General features: G+C 42.3%; 1 protein-coding gene across 2 annotated transcripts in view; it reads left to right on the top strand.

The window, feature by feature from the left end:
* Positions 1-3,776: 3,776 nt before the first annotated feature.
* LOC311101838 (ubiquitin conjugation factor E4 A-like) overlaps positions 3,777-18,709 on the top strand; it is a 36,599-nt gene continuing 21,666 nt past the window's right edge. The window contains exons 1-8 of one of the 2 annotated variants that reach the window (XM_084143049.1): positions 3,777-3,831; positions 6,969-7,140; positions 7,480-7,650; positions 8,523-8,635; positions 8,964-9,116; positions 10,022-10,181; positions 10,697-10,899; positions 11,104-11,295. In XM_084143049.1, coding sequence (XP_083999175.1) covers positions 7,011-7,140; positions 7,480-7,650; positions 8,523-8,635; positions 8,964-9,116; positions 10,022-10,181; positions 10,697-10,899; positions 11,104-11,295 — 1,122 coding nt within the window. In that variant the 5' untranslated portion in view covers positions 3,777-3,831; positions 6,969-7,010. Of the gene's footprint in view, positions 3,832-6,951; positions 7,141-7,479; positions 7,651-8,522; positions 8,636-8,963; positions 9,117-10,021; positions 10,182-10,696; positions 10,900-11,103; positions 11,296-18,709 lie in introns of both variants that reach the window. The other variant, XM_084143050.1, reaches the window with a different exon arrangement.

The raw sequence follows: 18,709 nt of genomic DNA, 5'->3' as shown, positions 1-18,709 counted from the left end.
CAAGCGCTATGATGAAACTGGCTCTCATGAGGACAGCCACAGGAAAGGAATACCCAGAGTTACCTCTGCTGCAGAGGATAAGTTCATTAGAGTTACCAGCCTCAGAAATTGCAGCCCAAATAAATGCTTCACAGAGTTCAAGTAACAGACACATCTCAACAACAACTGTTCAGAGGAGACTGCGTGAATCAGGCCTTCATGGTCGAATTGCTACAAAGAAACCACTACTAAAGGACACCAATAATAAGAAGAGACTTGCTTGGGCCAAGAAACACGAGCAATAGACATTAGACCGGTGGAAATATGTCATTTTGTCTGATGAGTCCAAATTTGAGATTTTTGGTTCCAACCGCCGTGTCTTTGTGAGATGCAGAGTAGGTGAACGGATGATCTCCACATGTGTGGTTCCCACCGTGAAGCATGGAGGAGGAGGTGTTGTGGGGGTGCTTTGCTGGTGACACTGTCAGTGATTTATTTAGAATTCAAGGCACACTTAACCAGCATGGCTACCACAGCATTCTGCAGCGATACGCCATCCCATCTGGTTTGCGCTTAGTAGGACTATCATTTGTTTTTCAACAGCACAATGACCCAAAACACACCTACAGGCTGTGTAAGGGCTATTTGACCAAGAAGGAGAGTGATAGAGTGCTGCATCAGATGACCTGGCCTCCACAATCACCCGACCTCAACCCAATTGAGATGGTTTGGGATGAGTTGGACTGCAGAGTGAAGGAAAAGCAACTAACAAGTGCTCAACATGTGTGGGAACTCCTTCAAGACTGTTGGAAAAGCATTCCAAGTGAGGCTGGTTGAGAGAATGCCAAGAGTGTGCAAAGCTGTCATCAAGGCAAAGGGTGGCTACTTTGAAAAATCTAAAATACATTTTCATTTGTTTAACACTTTTTTGGTTACACATGATTCCATATGTGGTATTTCATAGTTTTGATGTCTTCACTATTATTCTACAATGTAGAAAACAATAAAGAAAAAATTATTGAATGAGTAGGTGTGTCCAAACTTTTGACTGGTACTGTATATAGATTATTTTTGCTAAACAGGTACACCCAATATGTTCCCCCTGTTGAATATGCTTATTATGCATTATGGTTGTACCAGAATATGTAACAAACATTTTATGAAATTGGAAACAATTAAATATATATGTGAAATAAAATAAAATAATAATGTATGTTGATGTTAATGTTATGCTAATGATAACAATAGCCTAACATATTCAATATGCTGTAAATTATTGTCTTTTAACAGTTTAACTTTTTTTCATTCTAATCAACCAAATAATTATGACACACCCCTCACTATTGTCATTTGTTGCACTAATTGCACTGTTTGTCTACATAACCTGGTTCAAGCATTCATGACATTACCCTGAAGAAGGCACAGCGATGCCGAAACGTTGGTGTTTTACCCAGTAAATTACTGGGAGTTTATACATATGGAGTGTGCGACTCTCTTTGTTTTTATAGCTCATGGGGCAAATCCAATACAACACATTACTGAGTACCACTCTCCATATTTTAAAGCATAGTGGTGGCTGCATCATGTTATGGGTATGTTTGGAATCATTAAGGACTAAGGAGTTTTTCAGGATAAAAAAAGAAAACGGAATGGAGATAAGCACAGGCAAAAACATAGAGGAAAACCGGGTTCAGTCTGCTTTCCACCAGACACAGGCAGATGAGTTCACCTTTCAGCAGGACAATAACCTAAAACACAAGGCCAAATCTACACTGGAGTTGCTTACCAAGAAGAGAGTGAATGTTCCTGAGTGGCCGAGTTACAGTTTTGACTTAAATCTACAGTACTTGAAAATCTATGGCAAGACCTGAAAATGGTTGTCTAGCAATGATCAACAACCAATTTGACAGAGCTTGAATATTTTTTTCCTAATCCAGGTGTGGAAAGCTCTTAGTGATATACCCAGAAAGACTCACAGCTGTAATCATTGCCAAATGTGTTTCTACAAAGTATTGACCCAGTGGTGTGAATACTTATGTAAATGAGATATTTCTGTATTTCATTTCATAGTAAATTTGCAAAAATTTGTATAAACATGTTTTCACATTGTCAATATGGGGTATTGTGTGTAGCTGGGTGAGACAGAAAAAATATTTAATCAGAGTTGAATTCAGGCTGTAACACACTAAAATGTAAAATGTTATGTGCATTGTGTTGCAGTAAAAGGGGGGTCCATTTTGCTCAGTAGCACCTGTAGTTTCCAAATCCACAGTGTTTACACCCCCAAGGTCATCATTGCTATTATTGTGGCCCTTTAAGAGTGGGAATTCAGCTTACATCCAGATATTTGCATATTAGATTGCTAGGTTATATTTACACAAATACATGTGCCACAGTGGCACACTTTGGCAGGAATTGCAGTGCAGCTTACATAAGATATATAAGAACATGCACATGATTAAAAGAGATATTCATGAAAAAATTTCACTTGGAACAACTACCCCTTCTAGTGTCCGTTTAAAAGCCTAACTAATGATGGAAATTTGCCTTTTTTTGTAGTGTTCAGTGTCACATTGAACATACATATTACACTGTAAATGATTTCTGCTTTATCGTGGCCCTTAATCTGTGGAAAAGTTACAGAGAACTGATATTCAATGCATAGAGCTGGCCATGCTCCTTAAGTGGGTTGATGATGAAAATGAATGCAAAATGAAGGTAAGTTGTATTGTAGTAAAGACACAAAATAATGACACATGGAAACAGAAATAATGTCAATGCTAGTTCATATTTGATGCTACTTTGAAATATCTATTTTCCAGAGGGAAGTGAAAAAACAGAAACCCATTTAAGCCAATGTTGGATAAACTGGAAAAAATGTCCCTGATCGCATTTAAGACAATCGAGCAACCTCCTGGAAAAACACAGATCGCTAACAATAACTAAACTATTTACATGGAAATGTACGTTAAAATACCTGTAAAACAAGTGGCTTATTACAACAACAACAACAAAAACGATTTACAGCCAAACCTACAAAGTCAGACTTAGGAACTAGTACTTATTCATCGGGGCTGGTCCAACCTGCTCTTAAGGAACCATAGGGTGTGCAAGCCTTTGTTTAAGCCCAGTTCTACCATACATGTTTCTACTAATAAACTGTTTACTAGAATCTGATACAAAAGACAAGTACAAAGAAAATGATTGGATTTAAGTTGATGGGCCACTCTATAAGGGCCGCCAAATGAGCAGCAACGCTCCTCTGGGAGTAAACTCTGGAATTGAAACTAGAAGTGTTCCTGAATAGATTGGACCCCCTTTTTACTGTGACACAATTTACAGATAATTTTGTATAGTGCAATATGTATATCCAATATGAAACAATTATTGGATTTCAGTTGATGGGCCACTATAAGTGACGCTCCTCTGGGTGTAAACTCTGTGGATTTGGAAACTAAAAGTGCTCCTGATTAGAATGGACCCCCCTTTTACTGCGACACAATGTACAGATAATTTTGTACGGTGCAATAAATGATAGGAGTACACACACAAAAACCATTGTTGAGGCTTGAACAAATAAAGAACAAACAAATAAATTACATATCTTATAGAAATACATGTTATTATTCTTTGTATGATAACTAGTTTATAATATATCGATAATTGTGCACATTGTCCATAATTCTCGCCCTAATTATTCATTTACAAAGTATATAGGACGGGACATTTATTCTGAAGAATTAAAAGGATCCGTGACCCGGAAGTACTTAGTTATTCTTGCCTGCTTCACAGCGGTGCGAGAACCAAAGCTTTTCTAGCTGATTGAAATATACGTATCTGCTGTTGTTTCAGGTATGACAATATTCCGATATTTGAATGTATGTTTTTTTGTTTGACATCTGTCAAAACAGTCAGGTTTTGCCTCCTAACTGACAAAGTACAGTGGTCTTGTAAGTCGCTCTGGATAAGAGAGTCTGCTAAATGACTTAAATGTAAATGTCTTGACAACGTACCTGGCTCATGTGCAGTCCAGCTGCTAGCCTACCGTTTGCTAGCTAGCTTGCCAGCTAAATACGAAGCCTGCGACAGCTAGCTAGCTAGCTACTTCATCTTGTGCGCAACCGGTGATTCGCTGACAACTACATTATTAGCTTTCTTATTTAGTCATTTATGCAATTGATTCTAGGTATTGAAAGATAAGTGGCTAGCTAGTTATGTGCCCTTCCTTCAAATAACACATCACGGAACACCTTTCTTCGTTTGTTGTGATATAGCTACATCATGGCTTGACAGGTCGTTAATTAGCTAGCCAGGTAGCAATCTAACCAGCTATGTGACTAACTAGCACGTTTGACAGGTGTCAAGGTTACCACCACTTGACGTTGACAGACCCTTTCCTACACATCATGATGATGATAATAATATGTACACTACCGGTCAAAAGTTTTAGAACTCCTACTCATCCAATGGTTTTTCTTTATTTTTATATTTTCTACATTGTAGAATAATAGTGAAGACATCAAAACTATGAAATAACACACATGGAATCATGTAGTAACCAAAAAAGTGTTAAACAAATCAAAATATATTTTATATTTGAGATTCTTCAAATAGCCACCCTTTGCCTGATGACAGCTTTACACACTTTTGGCATTCTCTCAACCAGCTTCACCTGGAATGCTTTTCCAACAGTCTTGAAGGAGTTCCCACATATGCTGAGCACTTGTTGGCTGCTTTTCCTTCACTCTGCCGTCCGACTCATCCCATCTCAATTTGGTTGAGATTGGGGGATTGTGGAGGCCAGGTCATCTGATGCAGCACTCCATCACTGTCATTCTTGGTAAAAGAAGCCTGGAGGTGTGTTGGGTCATTGTCCTGTTGAAAAACAAATGATAGTCCCACTAAGCCCAAACCAGATGGGATGGCGTATCACTGCAGAATGCTGTGGTAGCCATGCTGGTTAAGTGTGCCTTGAATTCTAAATAAATCACAGAATGTGTCACCAGCAAAGCACCCCCACACCATAACACCTCCTCTGAACAGTTGATGTTGAGATGTCTGTTACTTTAACTCTGTGAAGCATTTATTTGGGCTGCAATTTCTGAGGAGCCAGTTTCATCATAGCTCTTGATGGTTTTTGCGACTGCACTTGAAGAAACTTTCAAAGTTCTTGAAATGTTCCGTAATGATGGACTTTCGTTTCTCTGCTTATTTGAGCTGTTCTTGCCATAATATGGACTTGGTCTTTTACCAAATAGGGCTATCTTCTGTATAGTCCCCCTACCTTGTCACAACACAACTGATTGGCTCAAACGCATTAAGAAGGAAATAAATTCCACAAATTAACTTTTAAGAAGGCACACCTGTTAATTGAAATGGATTCCAGGTGACTACCTCATGAAGCTGGTTGAGAGAATGCCAATTTTTGACCAGTTGTGTACAGCTTCTACCCCCAAGCCATAAGACTCCTGAACAGCTAATCATGGCTACCCAGACTATTTGCATTGTCCCCCCGACCCCACCCCACCCCCTCTTTTACGCTGCTGCTACTCTCTGTGTATTATCTATGCATAGTCACTTTAACTCTACCCACATGTACATATTACCTCGACTAACCTGTGCCCCCACACATTGACTCTGTACCGGTACCCCCTGTATATAGCCTCCCTACTGTTATTTTTTACTTATCAATTTTTTACTTAACACCTATTTTTCTTAAAACTCCATTGTCTGTTAAGGGCTTGTAAGTAAGCATTTCACTGTAAGGTCTACAACTGTTGTATTCGGCGCATGTGGCAAATAAAATTTGATTTGATTTGCATTATGCAAAATCAAAGTGTAAGATGGAAGACGTCAATCTGTTGACAGTCTGTTTATGCTGCCTTATTTCAGTCAAACAGTAAACATCCACATTCATTCAGGACTCTACTGTGACGTGCACTTAATTTGAAAAATGTAGGAGCACAAACAATAACAAAGAAGGATCCCCGCCACTGTTTCCGTCAAAGGTTGAGGGATGGGTCTGGAGAAATGTAACCACACTCAAATTCATAGACAGAGCTATGGATGCAAAGACTGACCAGATATCAAAATTATAGTTCAAACTATGTTTTGAGGCTATACAGAGTTTGTTTACATTGACTTTGTTTACAAACATTGGGAAAACAAGCATATATTTTGGCTTCTGATGGGGTAAGACAGTTGAACTAAGCTCATGGGTCATTATGTTTTACATTTCAAGAATCAATGGGTTTATATAATACATTTATACATAAAAAAAAAAGAAAGATGTAGTAACTGCGGATTGCCGCTTTAATGATATGAATTGCCAGCAATGACAAAATATCGGGTTTAGGAGCACCATAATACATTTTTTAAAGATTGAGATATAGCCTATAGTGGGCATATTGTTCCTAGCTACTTTTGAAGCTCATCTCCTAAAGAAGTTATCCCTCTTTCTTTCTTTCTTTCTGTGCCACCACATGTTCACTACTGAGGCTGTGGGCAGCGGGACAGTGAAGAAATCATTACAACAATCATTACCTGGGTGATTTTTTTTCTAGTGGCATCGGTGCTACCATATTAAAATTCCAGGTAGCACAGCAAAATATTTAGGGTCATATGCCCCCAAAATGGTAGCACTGTAGAGCCCTGTCAATAAGGTAATCAGTCAGTCTGTGGTTCACAAATAAACATTGGGTTTCTGTTATTTCTCTGGTCTGAATGAAAATTCATACTGTCTGGGTTTAGCCTAGGGGTAACAGTCTGTTTGAGTTATCATTCCACTCCTTGGCACTCCTTGACACGTAGTAGCATATAAGGAGTGGATCGTTAGCAAAACAGGTTCTGGATTTCAAAGTCTGGGTTCCCCTGCATCCCCTGATTGCCCTCACAGACTGACACACATTTATCACTTGAAACAACTTCTGTAGATTTGTTTGAGCTCACCTAGTCCAGTGTTCCCTACAACAGTGTACCTATCTGTCCAGGCTGGTGCCAGCACCTGTGGATGGAGTCTATGCTCCAGTGAGATGACTGACCAGGGCAACAACAACCAAAACATCTCCCGCAACCCCTTCGCTGCCCTTTTCAGCTCCCTCGCCGACGCCAAGCAGTTTGCATCGGGCCAGAAACCACCTTTGCACCGTGGCGAACCACCCTGTGAGTTAACCCTCCAGAGGAGGAGTTACAGGGCACGCAGGCTTTTGCTCCAGCCCAGCTCTAACACACATGACCTGACTAATCGGCTGCATGACAGGACCTTGATTAGCTCAATTGGTGGTGTTTTAGTGCTGGGTTGGAATAAAGGCCTGCAAACCTCGTTCTCCCCAAGAGTGAGGTTGGCCACTCCAGCTCTAATGGTTGACTGTGTTGCTTATATAGGATATAGCCTGTCTGTGAAACTTAAACATTACTGATTTGATGTGGCTCACTGGCTTGACGTTCGACAATGACCTCATACAGTTTCATATATTTGCTGGCTTATCTCATGTCTTGCAGCGGAGGACTCGGAGGGGAGTCAGTCAGAGTCTGAGAACTCGGACAGCATCGAGGACAATGACGACTCGGTGGCCGAGATCAGCCGCTCCTTCCTGTCGCAGCAGGAACTGTGTGAACAGCTCAACATCAACCACATGATCCAGAGGATCTTCCTCATCACCTTGGACAACAGTGAGTGCAGGAAGTTAGAGTGTATTAGGGTTTTTACACTGTTTATACTTCATTTAGGACACTTCTTTTCCATTGGAGTAGCAGCATGATGCTACTTGTTCCTTCTTCTAGTTTACTGAATCTTGTTGCCACGTAAACAACCCTTACTGTTGCCTGGCTGGCTCTATCTGATGTAGCGTAGCGATATGAACTAAAGCAAATTAGTCTGTTTCCCAGGCAACTGTTTATGTGCCCATACACAAGCAATGGCTTGATTAATCACCCATCAACATCCCCCTGTTTTAATGACAAAGCCCCCATTCTGACTGCATCCTTTATTCCCCTGTGTTTTCTGTTGATTGATCTGAGGTGCTGGATTGAGGCATGGTCAATGTGTGATTACAGCTTTCTTAAACTCCTTCTTAAACTCAAGGGAATTCAGTACAACCATCCTTCCTGGCAGTCTTCTCTTCATGACGTCACTGTGTGTGTATAGATTAGATGGAGAGTGATCGGCGTGGCATCAGCCAACTGACTGACTCAGAGGCTGTGTCATCAAGGGAGTCTACAGGTCCCAGATTACTGTCCTCCTCTCTCCTCTTTTCCCGCTCATGATCACCACTGACTGGCATGAAAGTGCCCTGATGACGGAGCCTCTGTTTGTCCATTTCTAGTCTAAATGTAATCTGCTCATGCTCTTTGGTGCTGCTGGACTGCTGGCCTCTTTTAGTATTCCATTTCAGGGCCATCCAGTAAACAGTAAATGACTCACCCCAGCTCAATACTCATAAACTGGATACTGGAATGAGTCATGAATGAATCGTGTCTGCTCAAAGTGAAAAGTAAAATGGTCTGGGTGTTTGCTGTTCAACGTGACTGTTGTTTGACCTCAGGTGACCCCAGTCTGAGAGGAGGCAATGGGATTCCTCCACGCTGTGTGTTCCTGGAGGAAATGGCCGCCGAGATGGACGGGCAAGACTGGCTGGACATGGACAACATCGAGCAGGTACAATAGCATTGGGAATGGTGGTGGCGAACTGTTCGCTGGTCAGCTCAGTTGACCTCTATGCCATAAGGTCCACATATACAGTTCTGTATCCTCTTCTCATGATGATTTCCTCGCTGGCTTGTATTTTCAGGGGACTAGGCCTATTAAATATACAGTGCATCGTCTACTCTAAGAAGATGGAATAGTGAAAAATGCGTAGCATACAAAGTTCATAGAGACCTTATGCTCAACAGGGAGCAGAGATCAGTAAGTAAGTACATAAAGTTCATAGCACAGAATGTTGGCAAAGTAATTCTATTTTTTATTTTATTATTTTATATATTAGGCACTCTTCAACAGATTACTGATGCTGGAGCCAGGGAACCACCTCATCTACATGACCTCGTGTAATACTGTGAATCTCTCTGCCGACCGAGACGCTGGGGACAAGTGCGCCATACCGTTCCTCTACGCCTGCTACCAGAGAGCCAAGGAAGAGGTGGGGTCACATACGCAGCACTCACTCTCATTCCTAATTTCTTTCTCTACGAATTGCCAGTCATAATTCAGTCAAGAAAAGTGTGCTGTATAGGACAATTTAAAAGGCATACACGAAGTGTACAAAACATTAGGAACACCTGCTCTTTCCATGACAGACTTGCCAGGTGAAAGCTATGATCCCTTATTGATATAACTTGTTAAATCCACTTCAATCTTTGTAGATGAAGGGGAGGAGACAGGTTAAAGAAGGATTTTTAAGCCTTGAGACAATTGAGACATGGATTGTGTATGTGTCGCACTCAGAGGGTGAATGGGCAAGACAAAATATTTAAGTGCCTTTTGAGCGGGGTATGGTAGTAGGTTCCAGGAGCACCGGTTTGAGTGTGTCAAGGACTGCAACGCTGCTGGGTGTTACACGCTCAACAGTTTCCCATGTGTATCAAGAATGGTCCAGGACTTCCAGCCAACTTGACACAACCGTGGGAAGCTTTGGAGCCAACATGGGCCAGCATCACTGTGGAACGCTTTTGACACCTTGTAGAGTCCATGCCCGACGAATTGAGGCTGTTCTGAGGGCAAAAAGGGGGTTGCAACTCAATTTTTTGGAAGGTGTTCATAATGTTTTGTACACTCAGTGTCTAAACCATGCTGTATAGGACAATGTAAAACGAAAATATCAGAGCCTGCACAGTTCGGTTTGGGTCGCCACAATAGTGTGAAAAGGTTAATAGTCTTACTGAACATAATGAGTGACCTGTCTAAGGTTACATCTGCTGTTTATTTCTAGATTATTTCAATCTGTATATAGGTGAAATAAAGCATGTTTAGCTTGTGCTCCATTGCTGACAATGACGTGACAAATTCTTAACCTCCCTGCTTCCTCCCTACATTACACACCCCCAGGTCACCAAAGTACCTGAGAAGCTGCTGTCGTACGCGGTGCGCTGTAGGAACCTGACGGTGTCCAACACGCGCACGGTCCTGCTCACCCCCGAGATCTACATCAGCCAGAACGTGTACGAGCAGCTACTGGATCTGCTGCTGGAGGGAGTCGGCGGAGCCCGTGAGTCCATTCAATTATTAAAGCCCCCGACTGTCTGAGGATCCCTGTTCTGTTCCATCTCAGTAGCCAAATAAAGTGGTGTTGTCTGCTGCTCAGGTATCAACTGTTGAGGCCTCACAAGACAGGATGTGCTGGAACTTAGGCTAGTTTGCCCCCACTGATGAAATAACTGGTTTTGACTGGTTTGAAGTTGTCGATCTGCATGAGTACATAATATCCTCACTTTGCTGTGTGTTGTCGTGTGAAGTCCTGATTATGTTGTGTGTGGTTTGTGTCCAGAAAAGGGTGGGAAAGAAGCCTGTACAATAAAGAGAATAAACAGGTTTTTTTCTGATATATATACCTAAACCCTTTTTTGAGCCAGGAAAAACCCTGTACATGTATGGTTCTGTAAAGTACAGTATCTTCTCTGCATTATACAGGCCTATTATACAGGATTTTTACTTATCTATCTAGCCCTTTTTTGAGCCAAGAAAAACCCTGACATTAAGTGTGGTTTCTGTCGTGCGTTGCAGAGCTGGAGGATGTGGTGGAGTTCATGGAGGAGGTGATCGCTGGCCTGTTGTCTGACCAGGAGGTGCGCACCTTCAGCGAGGTGATCGTGCCCGTGCTCGATATCTTCCAAGGCCGTGTGAAAGACTTGGATCTCTGCCAGCTGCTGCTCTTCTCCTACCTGGACCTGCTCCTCTACTTCAGCCGGCAAAAAGATATCGCTACGGTCAGGGGCGGAAATGCATCGTCATCACTCCTCTGGACTGTTTTGCATAACCATGATTATTAATTGATTATATTCTATGCAATTCTATTGTATTCTATTTATAACAAGATTATTATTATTATTACAACAACGGCATTCATATGTCTGAAATGGACAACCTGGATCTCAAAAGTAGTTTATATACTTCAAATGATCTTCCTCCAGGTATTGGTGGAGCACATCCAACCCAAAGATCCCAACAATGGGCTTCAGTATCAGAACACCCTCCTTGGCACTGTGTTGAGTATCTCTTGCCTGCTGAAGACTTCAGGGGTGGTGGAGGGTCACGGCTTCTTCCTCAACCCCTCACGCTCCAGTCCACAGGAAATGAAGGTCCAGGAGTCCAACATACACCAGGTAAGGGCACTAGAAATAGAGGCTTTGGTCAAAAGTAGTGCTCTACAGTGAGGGAAAATAGTATTTGATCCCCTGCTAATTTTGTACGTTTGCCCACTGACAAAGACATGATCAGTCTATAATTTTAATGGTAGGTTTATTTGAACAGTTGATGCCAAAGAGCTCGATTTTGGTCTCATCTGACAACAACACTTTGACCCAGTTCTCCTCTGAATCATTCAGATGTTCATTGGCAAACTTCAGACGGGCCTGTATATGTGCTTTCTTGAGCAGGGGGACCTTGCGGGCGCTGCAGGATTTCAGTCCTTCACGGCGTAGTGTGTTAACAATTGTTTTCTTGGTGACTATGCTCCCAGCTGCCTTGAGATCATTGACAAGATCCTCCCGTGTAGTTCTAAGCTGATTCCTCACCGTTCTCATGATCATTGCAACTCCACGAGATGAGATCTTGCATGGAGCCCCAGGCCGAGGGAGATTGACAGTTCTTTTGTGTTTCTTCCATTTGCGAATAATCGCACCAACTGTTGTCACCTTCTCACCTTCTCACCAAGCTGCTTGGTGATGGGCTTGTAGCCCATTCCAGCCTTGTGTAGGTCTACAATCTTGTCCCTGACATCCTTGGAGAGCTCTTTGGTCTTGGCCATAGTGGAGAGTTTGGAATCTGATTGATTGATTGCTTCTGTGGACAGGTGTCTTTTATACAGGTAACAAGCTGAGATTAGGAGCACACTCTTAAAGGGAGTGCTCCTAATCTCAGCTTGTTACCTGTATAAAAGACACCTGGGAGCCAAAAATCTTTCTGATTGAGAGGGGGTCAAATACTTATTTCCCTCATTAAAATGCAAACCAATTTATAACATTTTTGAGATGCGTTTTTCTGGATTTTTTTGTTGTTATTCTGTCTCTCACTGTTCAAATAAACCTACCATTAAAATTATAGACTGATAATTTCTTTGTCAGTGGGCAAATGTACAAAATCAGCAGGGGATCAAATACTTTTTTCCCTCACTGTATATAGGGAATAGAGTGCTATTTGGGACAGTCCCCTAACCTTATAATCTTCTGTGTCTCCAAAACCCCACTTAGGCCTACATCTACAGTGGGGAGAACAAGTATTTGATACACTGCCGATTTTGCAGGTTTTCCTACTTACAAAGCATGTAGAGGTCTGTAATTTTTTATCATAGGTACACTTCAACTGTGAGAGACGGAATCTAAAACAAAAATCCAGAAAATCACATTGTATGATTTTAAAGTAATTAATTTGCATTTTATTGCATGACATAAGTATTTGATACATCAGAAAAGCAGAACTTAATATTTGGTACAGAAACCTTTGTGCAATTACAGAGATCATACGTTTCCTGTAGGTCTTGACCAGGTTTGCACACACTGCAGCAGGGATTTTGGCCCACTCCTCGTTACAGACCTTCTCCAGATCCTTCAGGTTTCGGGGCTGTCGCTGGGCAATACGGACTTTCAGCTCCCTCCAAAAATGTTCTATTGGGTTCAGGTCTGGAGACTGGCTAGGCCACTCCATGACCTTGAGATGCTTCTTACGGAGCCACTCCTTAGTTGCCCTGGCTGTGTGTTTCGGGTCATTGTCATGCTGGAAGACCCAGCCACGACCCATCTTCAATGCTCTTACTGAGGGAAGGAGGTTGTTGGCCAAGATCTCGCGATACATGGCCCCATCCATCCTCCCCTCAATACGGTGCAGTCGTCCTGTCCCCTTTGCAGAAAAGCATCCCCAAAGAATGATGTTTCCACCTCCATGCTTCACGGTTGGGATGGTGTTCTTGGGGTTGTACTCATCCTTCTTCTTCCTCCAAACACGGCGAGTGGAGTTTAGACCAAAAAGCTCTATTTTTGTCTCATCAGACCACATTACCTTCTCCCATTCCTCCTCTGGATCATCCAGATGGTCATTGGCAAACTTCAGACGGGCCTGGACATGCGCTGGCTTGAGCAGGGGGACCTTGCGTGCACTGCAGGATTTTAATCCATGACGGCGTAGTGTGTTACTAATGCTTTTCTTTGAGACTGTGGTCCCAGCTCTCTTCAGGTCATTGACCAGGTCCTGCCGTGTAGTTCTGGGCTGATCCCTCACCTTCCTCATGATCATTGATGCCCCACGAGGTGAGATCTTGCATGGAGCCCCAGACCGAGGGTGATTGACCGTCATCTTGAACTTCTTCCATTTTCTAACAATAGCGCCAACAGTTGTTGCCTTCTCACCAAGCTGCATGCTTATTGTACTGTAGCCCATCCCAGCCTTGTGCAGGTCTACAATGTTATCCCTGATGTCCTTACACAGCTCTCTGGTCTTGGCCTTTGTGGAGAGGTTGGAGTCTGTTTGATTGAGTGTGTGGACAGGTGTCTTTTATACAGGTAACGAGTTCAAACAGGTGCAGTTAATACAGGTAATGAGTGGAGAACAGGAGGGCTTCTTAAAGAAAAACTAACAGGTCTGTGAGAGCCGGAATTCTTACTGGTTGGTAGGTGATCAAATACTTATGTCATGCAATAAAATGCAAATTCTTTACTTAAAAATCATACAATGTGATTTTCTGGATTTTTGTTTTAGATTCCGTCTCTCACAGTTGAAGTGTACCTATGATAAAAATTACAGACCTCTACATGCTTTGTAAGTAGGAAAACCTGCAATATCATCATAACAAAATGTGTAGAATTGCAGGATATTACCTTTGAAATTGCAAATGTTTCTCTACACCCCATGCCAAAATGTGCAGAATTGCTGAAATGTTTACTTTAACAATACATAAACAATTATCCACTGCCAAGAAGGCAATATTTTGTTTCACCCCAAAAGGCTAGAGGTGCTTCTGCCTGATGAGCTTCCCTGAGGTTTTCCTGAACTTTTCAGTACCTTTCCCATATTTAAAGCTGCAATATGTAACTTTTTGGGCTATCCAATTAAATTCACATAGAAATGTCAGTTCTAGGGCCTCCCGAGTGGCGCAGCAGTCTAAGGCACTGCATCGCAGTGTTGTGGCGTAACTACAGCCTGGGGTTCGATCATGACTGGGAGTCCCATATGGGGGCGCACAATCCGGGTTTGGGGAATTGGCTGGGGGGGGCTTTACTTGGCTCATCGCGCTCTAGCGACTCCTTGTGGCGGGCTGGGCGCCTGCAGACTGACTTCGGTAGTCAGTTGAACGGTGTTTCCTCCGACACATTGGTGCAGCTGTTTTCTGGGTTAAGCAGGCGGGTGTTAAGAAGCGCGGCTTGGCGGGTCATGTTTCAGAGGACGCATGACTCGACCTTCACCTCTCTCCCGAGGCCATTGGGGAGTTGCAGCGATGAGACAAGATCGTAATCATTGTAGCAAAGTATTTATAAACTAAAAATCAGATCTCTTAAACTTTTTCTTTTAATATCTATACAATAGGCCATAATTGATTTTGGCACAAAAGGCCTGGCATATTCCTACTTTTAAGGAGCTTTCCGTTTTGATTGGGTTATTTTGCCTAAAAACCTTTAGGCCTACCTATTAGGGCTGTCCCCGACAAAAAAAAAATCTTGGTCGACCGAAAGTCGTCTGTTCTTTCGACCAATCGATTGCTAGAAATGTTTAAACGTGTTTTTTTTCCATACAGTACATTTGGAAAGTATTCAGAGATCTTTTGTTACGTTACAGCCTTATTTAAAAGTTGATTAAAATATATATATATCATCAATCTACACACAATACCCCATAATGACAAAGCGAAAACATATACCTTATTTACATAAGTATTCAGACCCTTTGCGATGAGACTAGAAATTGAGCTCCGATGCATCCTGTTTCCATTGATCATCCTTGTGATGTTTCTACAACTTGATTGGAGTCCACCTGTGGTAAATTCAATTGATTGGACATGATTTGGAAAGGCACACACCTGTCTATATAAGGTCCCACAGTTGACAGTGCATGTCAAAAACCAAGCCATGAGGTCGAAGGAATTGTCCGTAGAGCTCAGAGACAGGATTGTATCGAGGCAAAGATCTGGGGAAGGGTACCAAATGTCTGCAGCATTGAAGGTCCCCAAGAACACAGTGGCCTCTATCATTCTTAAATGGAATACGTTTAGAACCACCAAGACTCTTCCTAGAGCTGGCCGCCCGACCAAACAGAGCAATCGGGGGAGAAGGGCCTTGGTTGACCAAGAACCCGATGGTCACTCTGACAGAGCTCCAGAGTTCCTCTGCGGAGATGGGAGAACTTTTATGGTAGAGTGGCCAGACGGAAGCCACTCCTCAGGAAAAGGCACATGACAGCCCGCTTGGAGTTTGCCAAAAGGCACCTAAAGACTCTCAGACCATGAGAAGGTTCACCTTCCAACAGGACAACGACCCTAAGCACACACCCAAGACAACGCAGGAGTGGCTTCGGGACAAGTCTCTGAATGTCCTTGCGTGAACCCGATCGAACATCTCTGGAGAGACCTGAAAATAGCTGTGCAGCAATGCTCCCCATCCAACCTGACAGAGCTTGAGAGGATCTGCATAGAAGAATGGGAGAAACTCCCCAAATACAGGTGTGCCATACCCAAAAAGACTTGAGGCTGTAATCGCTGCCAAAGGTGCTTCAACAAAGTACTGAGTAAAGGGTCTGAATACTTACAGTACCAGTCAAAGGTTTGGACACACCTACTCATTCAGGGGTTTTTCTTTATTTTAACTATTTTCTACATTGTAGAATAATAGTGAAGACATCAAAACTATGAAATAACACACATGGAATCATGTAGTAACCAAAAAAGTGTTAAACAAATCAAAATATATTTTATATTTGAGATTCTTAAAATAGCCACCCTATGCCTTGATGACAGCTTTGCACACTCTTGGCATTCTCTTAACCGGCTTCACCTGGAATGCTTTTCCAACAGTCTTGAAGGAGTTCCCACATATGCTGAGCACTTGTTAGCTGCTTTTCCTTCACTCTGCGGTCCGACTCATCCCAAACCATCTCAATTGGGTTGAGGTCAGGGGATTGAGGAGGCCAGGTCATCTGATGCAGCACTCCATCACTCTCCTTCTTGGTAAAATAGCCCTTATACAGCCTGGATGTGTGTTGGGTCATTGTCCTGTTGAAAAACAAATGATAGTCCCATTAAGCCCAAACCAGATGGGATGGCGTATCGCTGCAGAATGCTGTGGTAGCCATGCTGGTTAAGTGTGCCTTGAATTCTAAATAAATCACAGACAGTGTCAGCAGCAAAGCACCCCCACACCATAACACCTCCTCCATGCTTTACGGTGGGAAATACACATGCAGAGATCATCCGTTCACCCACACCGCGTCTCACAAAGCCACAGCGGTTGGAACCAATAATCTCCAATTTGACTCAAGACCAAAGGACACAGTTCCACTGGTCTAATGTTTATTTGGGCTGCAATTTCTGAGGCTGGTAACTCTAATTAACTTATCCTCTGCAACACAGGTAACTCTGGGTCTTCTATTCTTGTGGCGGTCCTCATGACAACCAGTTTCATCATAGCTCTTGATGGTTTTTGCGAGTTCTTGAAATGTTCCATATTGACTGACCTTCATGTCTTAAAGGAATGATGGACTGTTGTTTCTCTTTGCCTATTTGAGCTGTTCTTGCCATAATATGGACTTGGTCTTTTACCAAATAGGGCTATCTTCTGTATTGCCCCCTACCTTGTCAAAACACAACTGATTGGCTCAAACGCATTAAGAAGGAAAGACATTTCACAAATTAACTTTTAAGAAGGCACACCTGTTAGTTGAAATGCATTCCAGGTGACTACCTCATGAGGCTGGTTGAGAGAATGGTTGAGAGTGTGTAAAGCTGTCATCAGGCAAAGGGTCTCTCTCCCAACTTCCACTTTATAAATTATAATTGTTGTAAACTACAGCGGTTCAATGTTTCCTAGGAATAGACTTACTTAGTTTATTCAGCTAGCTAACTTGGTACAGTATTCTTCCGTGAAAACCGTCCAGGACACCGAATCCAATGACGCCATAGCCAACTAGCATGCCAGCCTCCAATAACACGGTTTAGCACCAATATTCGGTTACAACAAACCAGTGTGTTAACACACCAAACAGATAATTTGTGTCCGTGTCTAACGTTGTGTAAAGTTTTGGGTTAGTTTTGACAGTTTGAGTGAGTACGTCGTCAACTTATTCAGCCAGTTAGTTAGCTAGAATAGTTAGCATACTAGCTAGCCATTGCTCTCTGTCAACGAACCACCCCTCCTCCGACGGCACGAAACACACAGAGAGAGCCAAGCTAACGTTAACTAGTCACCCATGTCCCGAATTCCCTTGAACGACTCTTGTTACCAGTATGTAAAAACAAAACAAAATTAAATGTAGGTTATAACTTACCCTTAGTAGCTACTGTTAGCCAGTAAAGTGCAAAGCTAGCCACTGAATCTATTCAGCCAGTTTGCGTCTAATCAGGGGGAATGGGAACTTCTATTGCCATTGCCAATTATGTAAAAATAGCCTACATAAAGCCAACAAATAAAAACATTGCAGGTAGAAAATATCCTGATTTAAAAATAAATATCCTATATATCACATTGGCTACACATTGCCTGTCTGCATCGAACTTGAAACATTGTATCAACTATTAACTTGGGTCCGGCCCAAAGCTTGTGCTAGCGAACTTGCAACATTGTATAAAATATTCTGGGCCCTCAGTTTCCCACACCAGTGAGCTTGGGACAGACACAGTTGTAGGCTATTTGTGCAAGGGATAAGAAGCAGTGCTTGACTTGGGCAAGAGCTCACCGGAGCTGAGTACCGGCACCTCAAATGTTCTACTGCGTGAGCTCCTATACCTCTTATAGAATATTAGCTCTAAAGTATTGTGGAGCTCCTGCACCTAAATATAAACAGTGCCAGCCCCCAAAATGAGTACCGGAACCTATTTCAGTCCAAGTCGAGCACTGATAAGCCTGTATTATATGATATGTCCACTGCATCAGAGCATTACATTTTTCCCTTTTCACGCTGAGTGGTTATCGAAAAGGAGAGAGCTGGTAAGATTTTTCAAATACATTGAGGAACTATTGTAGTTCTCAATTGATGTAAAAACAGACTTTGTTTGCTTGCTGTTTGAGGTGAGGTTAAGCCAATCAGAAATACTATCAGATCCCCAAATGGGCACATTTATATGCCTACATTTGCGCGCAGACCAGGTAGCCTCATAAATGGAATTAAATAAACCAAAACGTGTTTCTCAAAAGTGTAGCATAGGTTGTGCACTCTGCAAACAATGTGTCCACTCCGACAATGAGAACAGGAAGACTGGAATAATATTGAATGCATTAAAATATATGACCGTAACCAAAGTAACAAACATTGTAGATTAGAAATTATAGGAATTAACGGTGAATGTGCTACTGGTGATGTATGTAATGGGTGAGTTTGTGT

The sequence above is a fragment of the Coregonus lavaretus genome (genome assembly GCF_964263955.1).
Source record: "Coregonus lavaretus genome assembly, chromosome: 26".
Taxonomy (NCBI): Eukaryota; Metazoa; Chordata; class Actinopteri; order Salmoniformes; family Salmonidae; genus Coregonus; species Coregonus lavaretus.
This window is presented reverse-complemented; position numbering and strand designations above follow the sequence as displayed.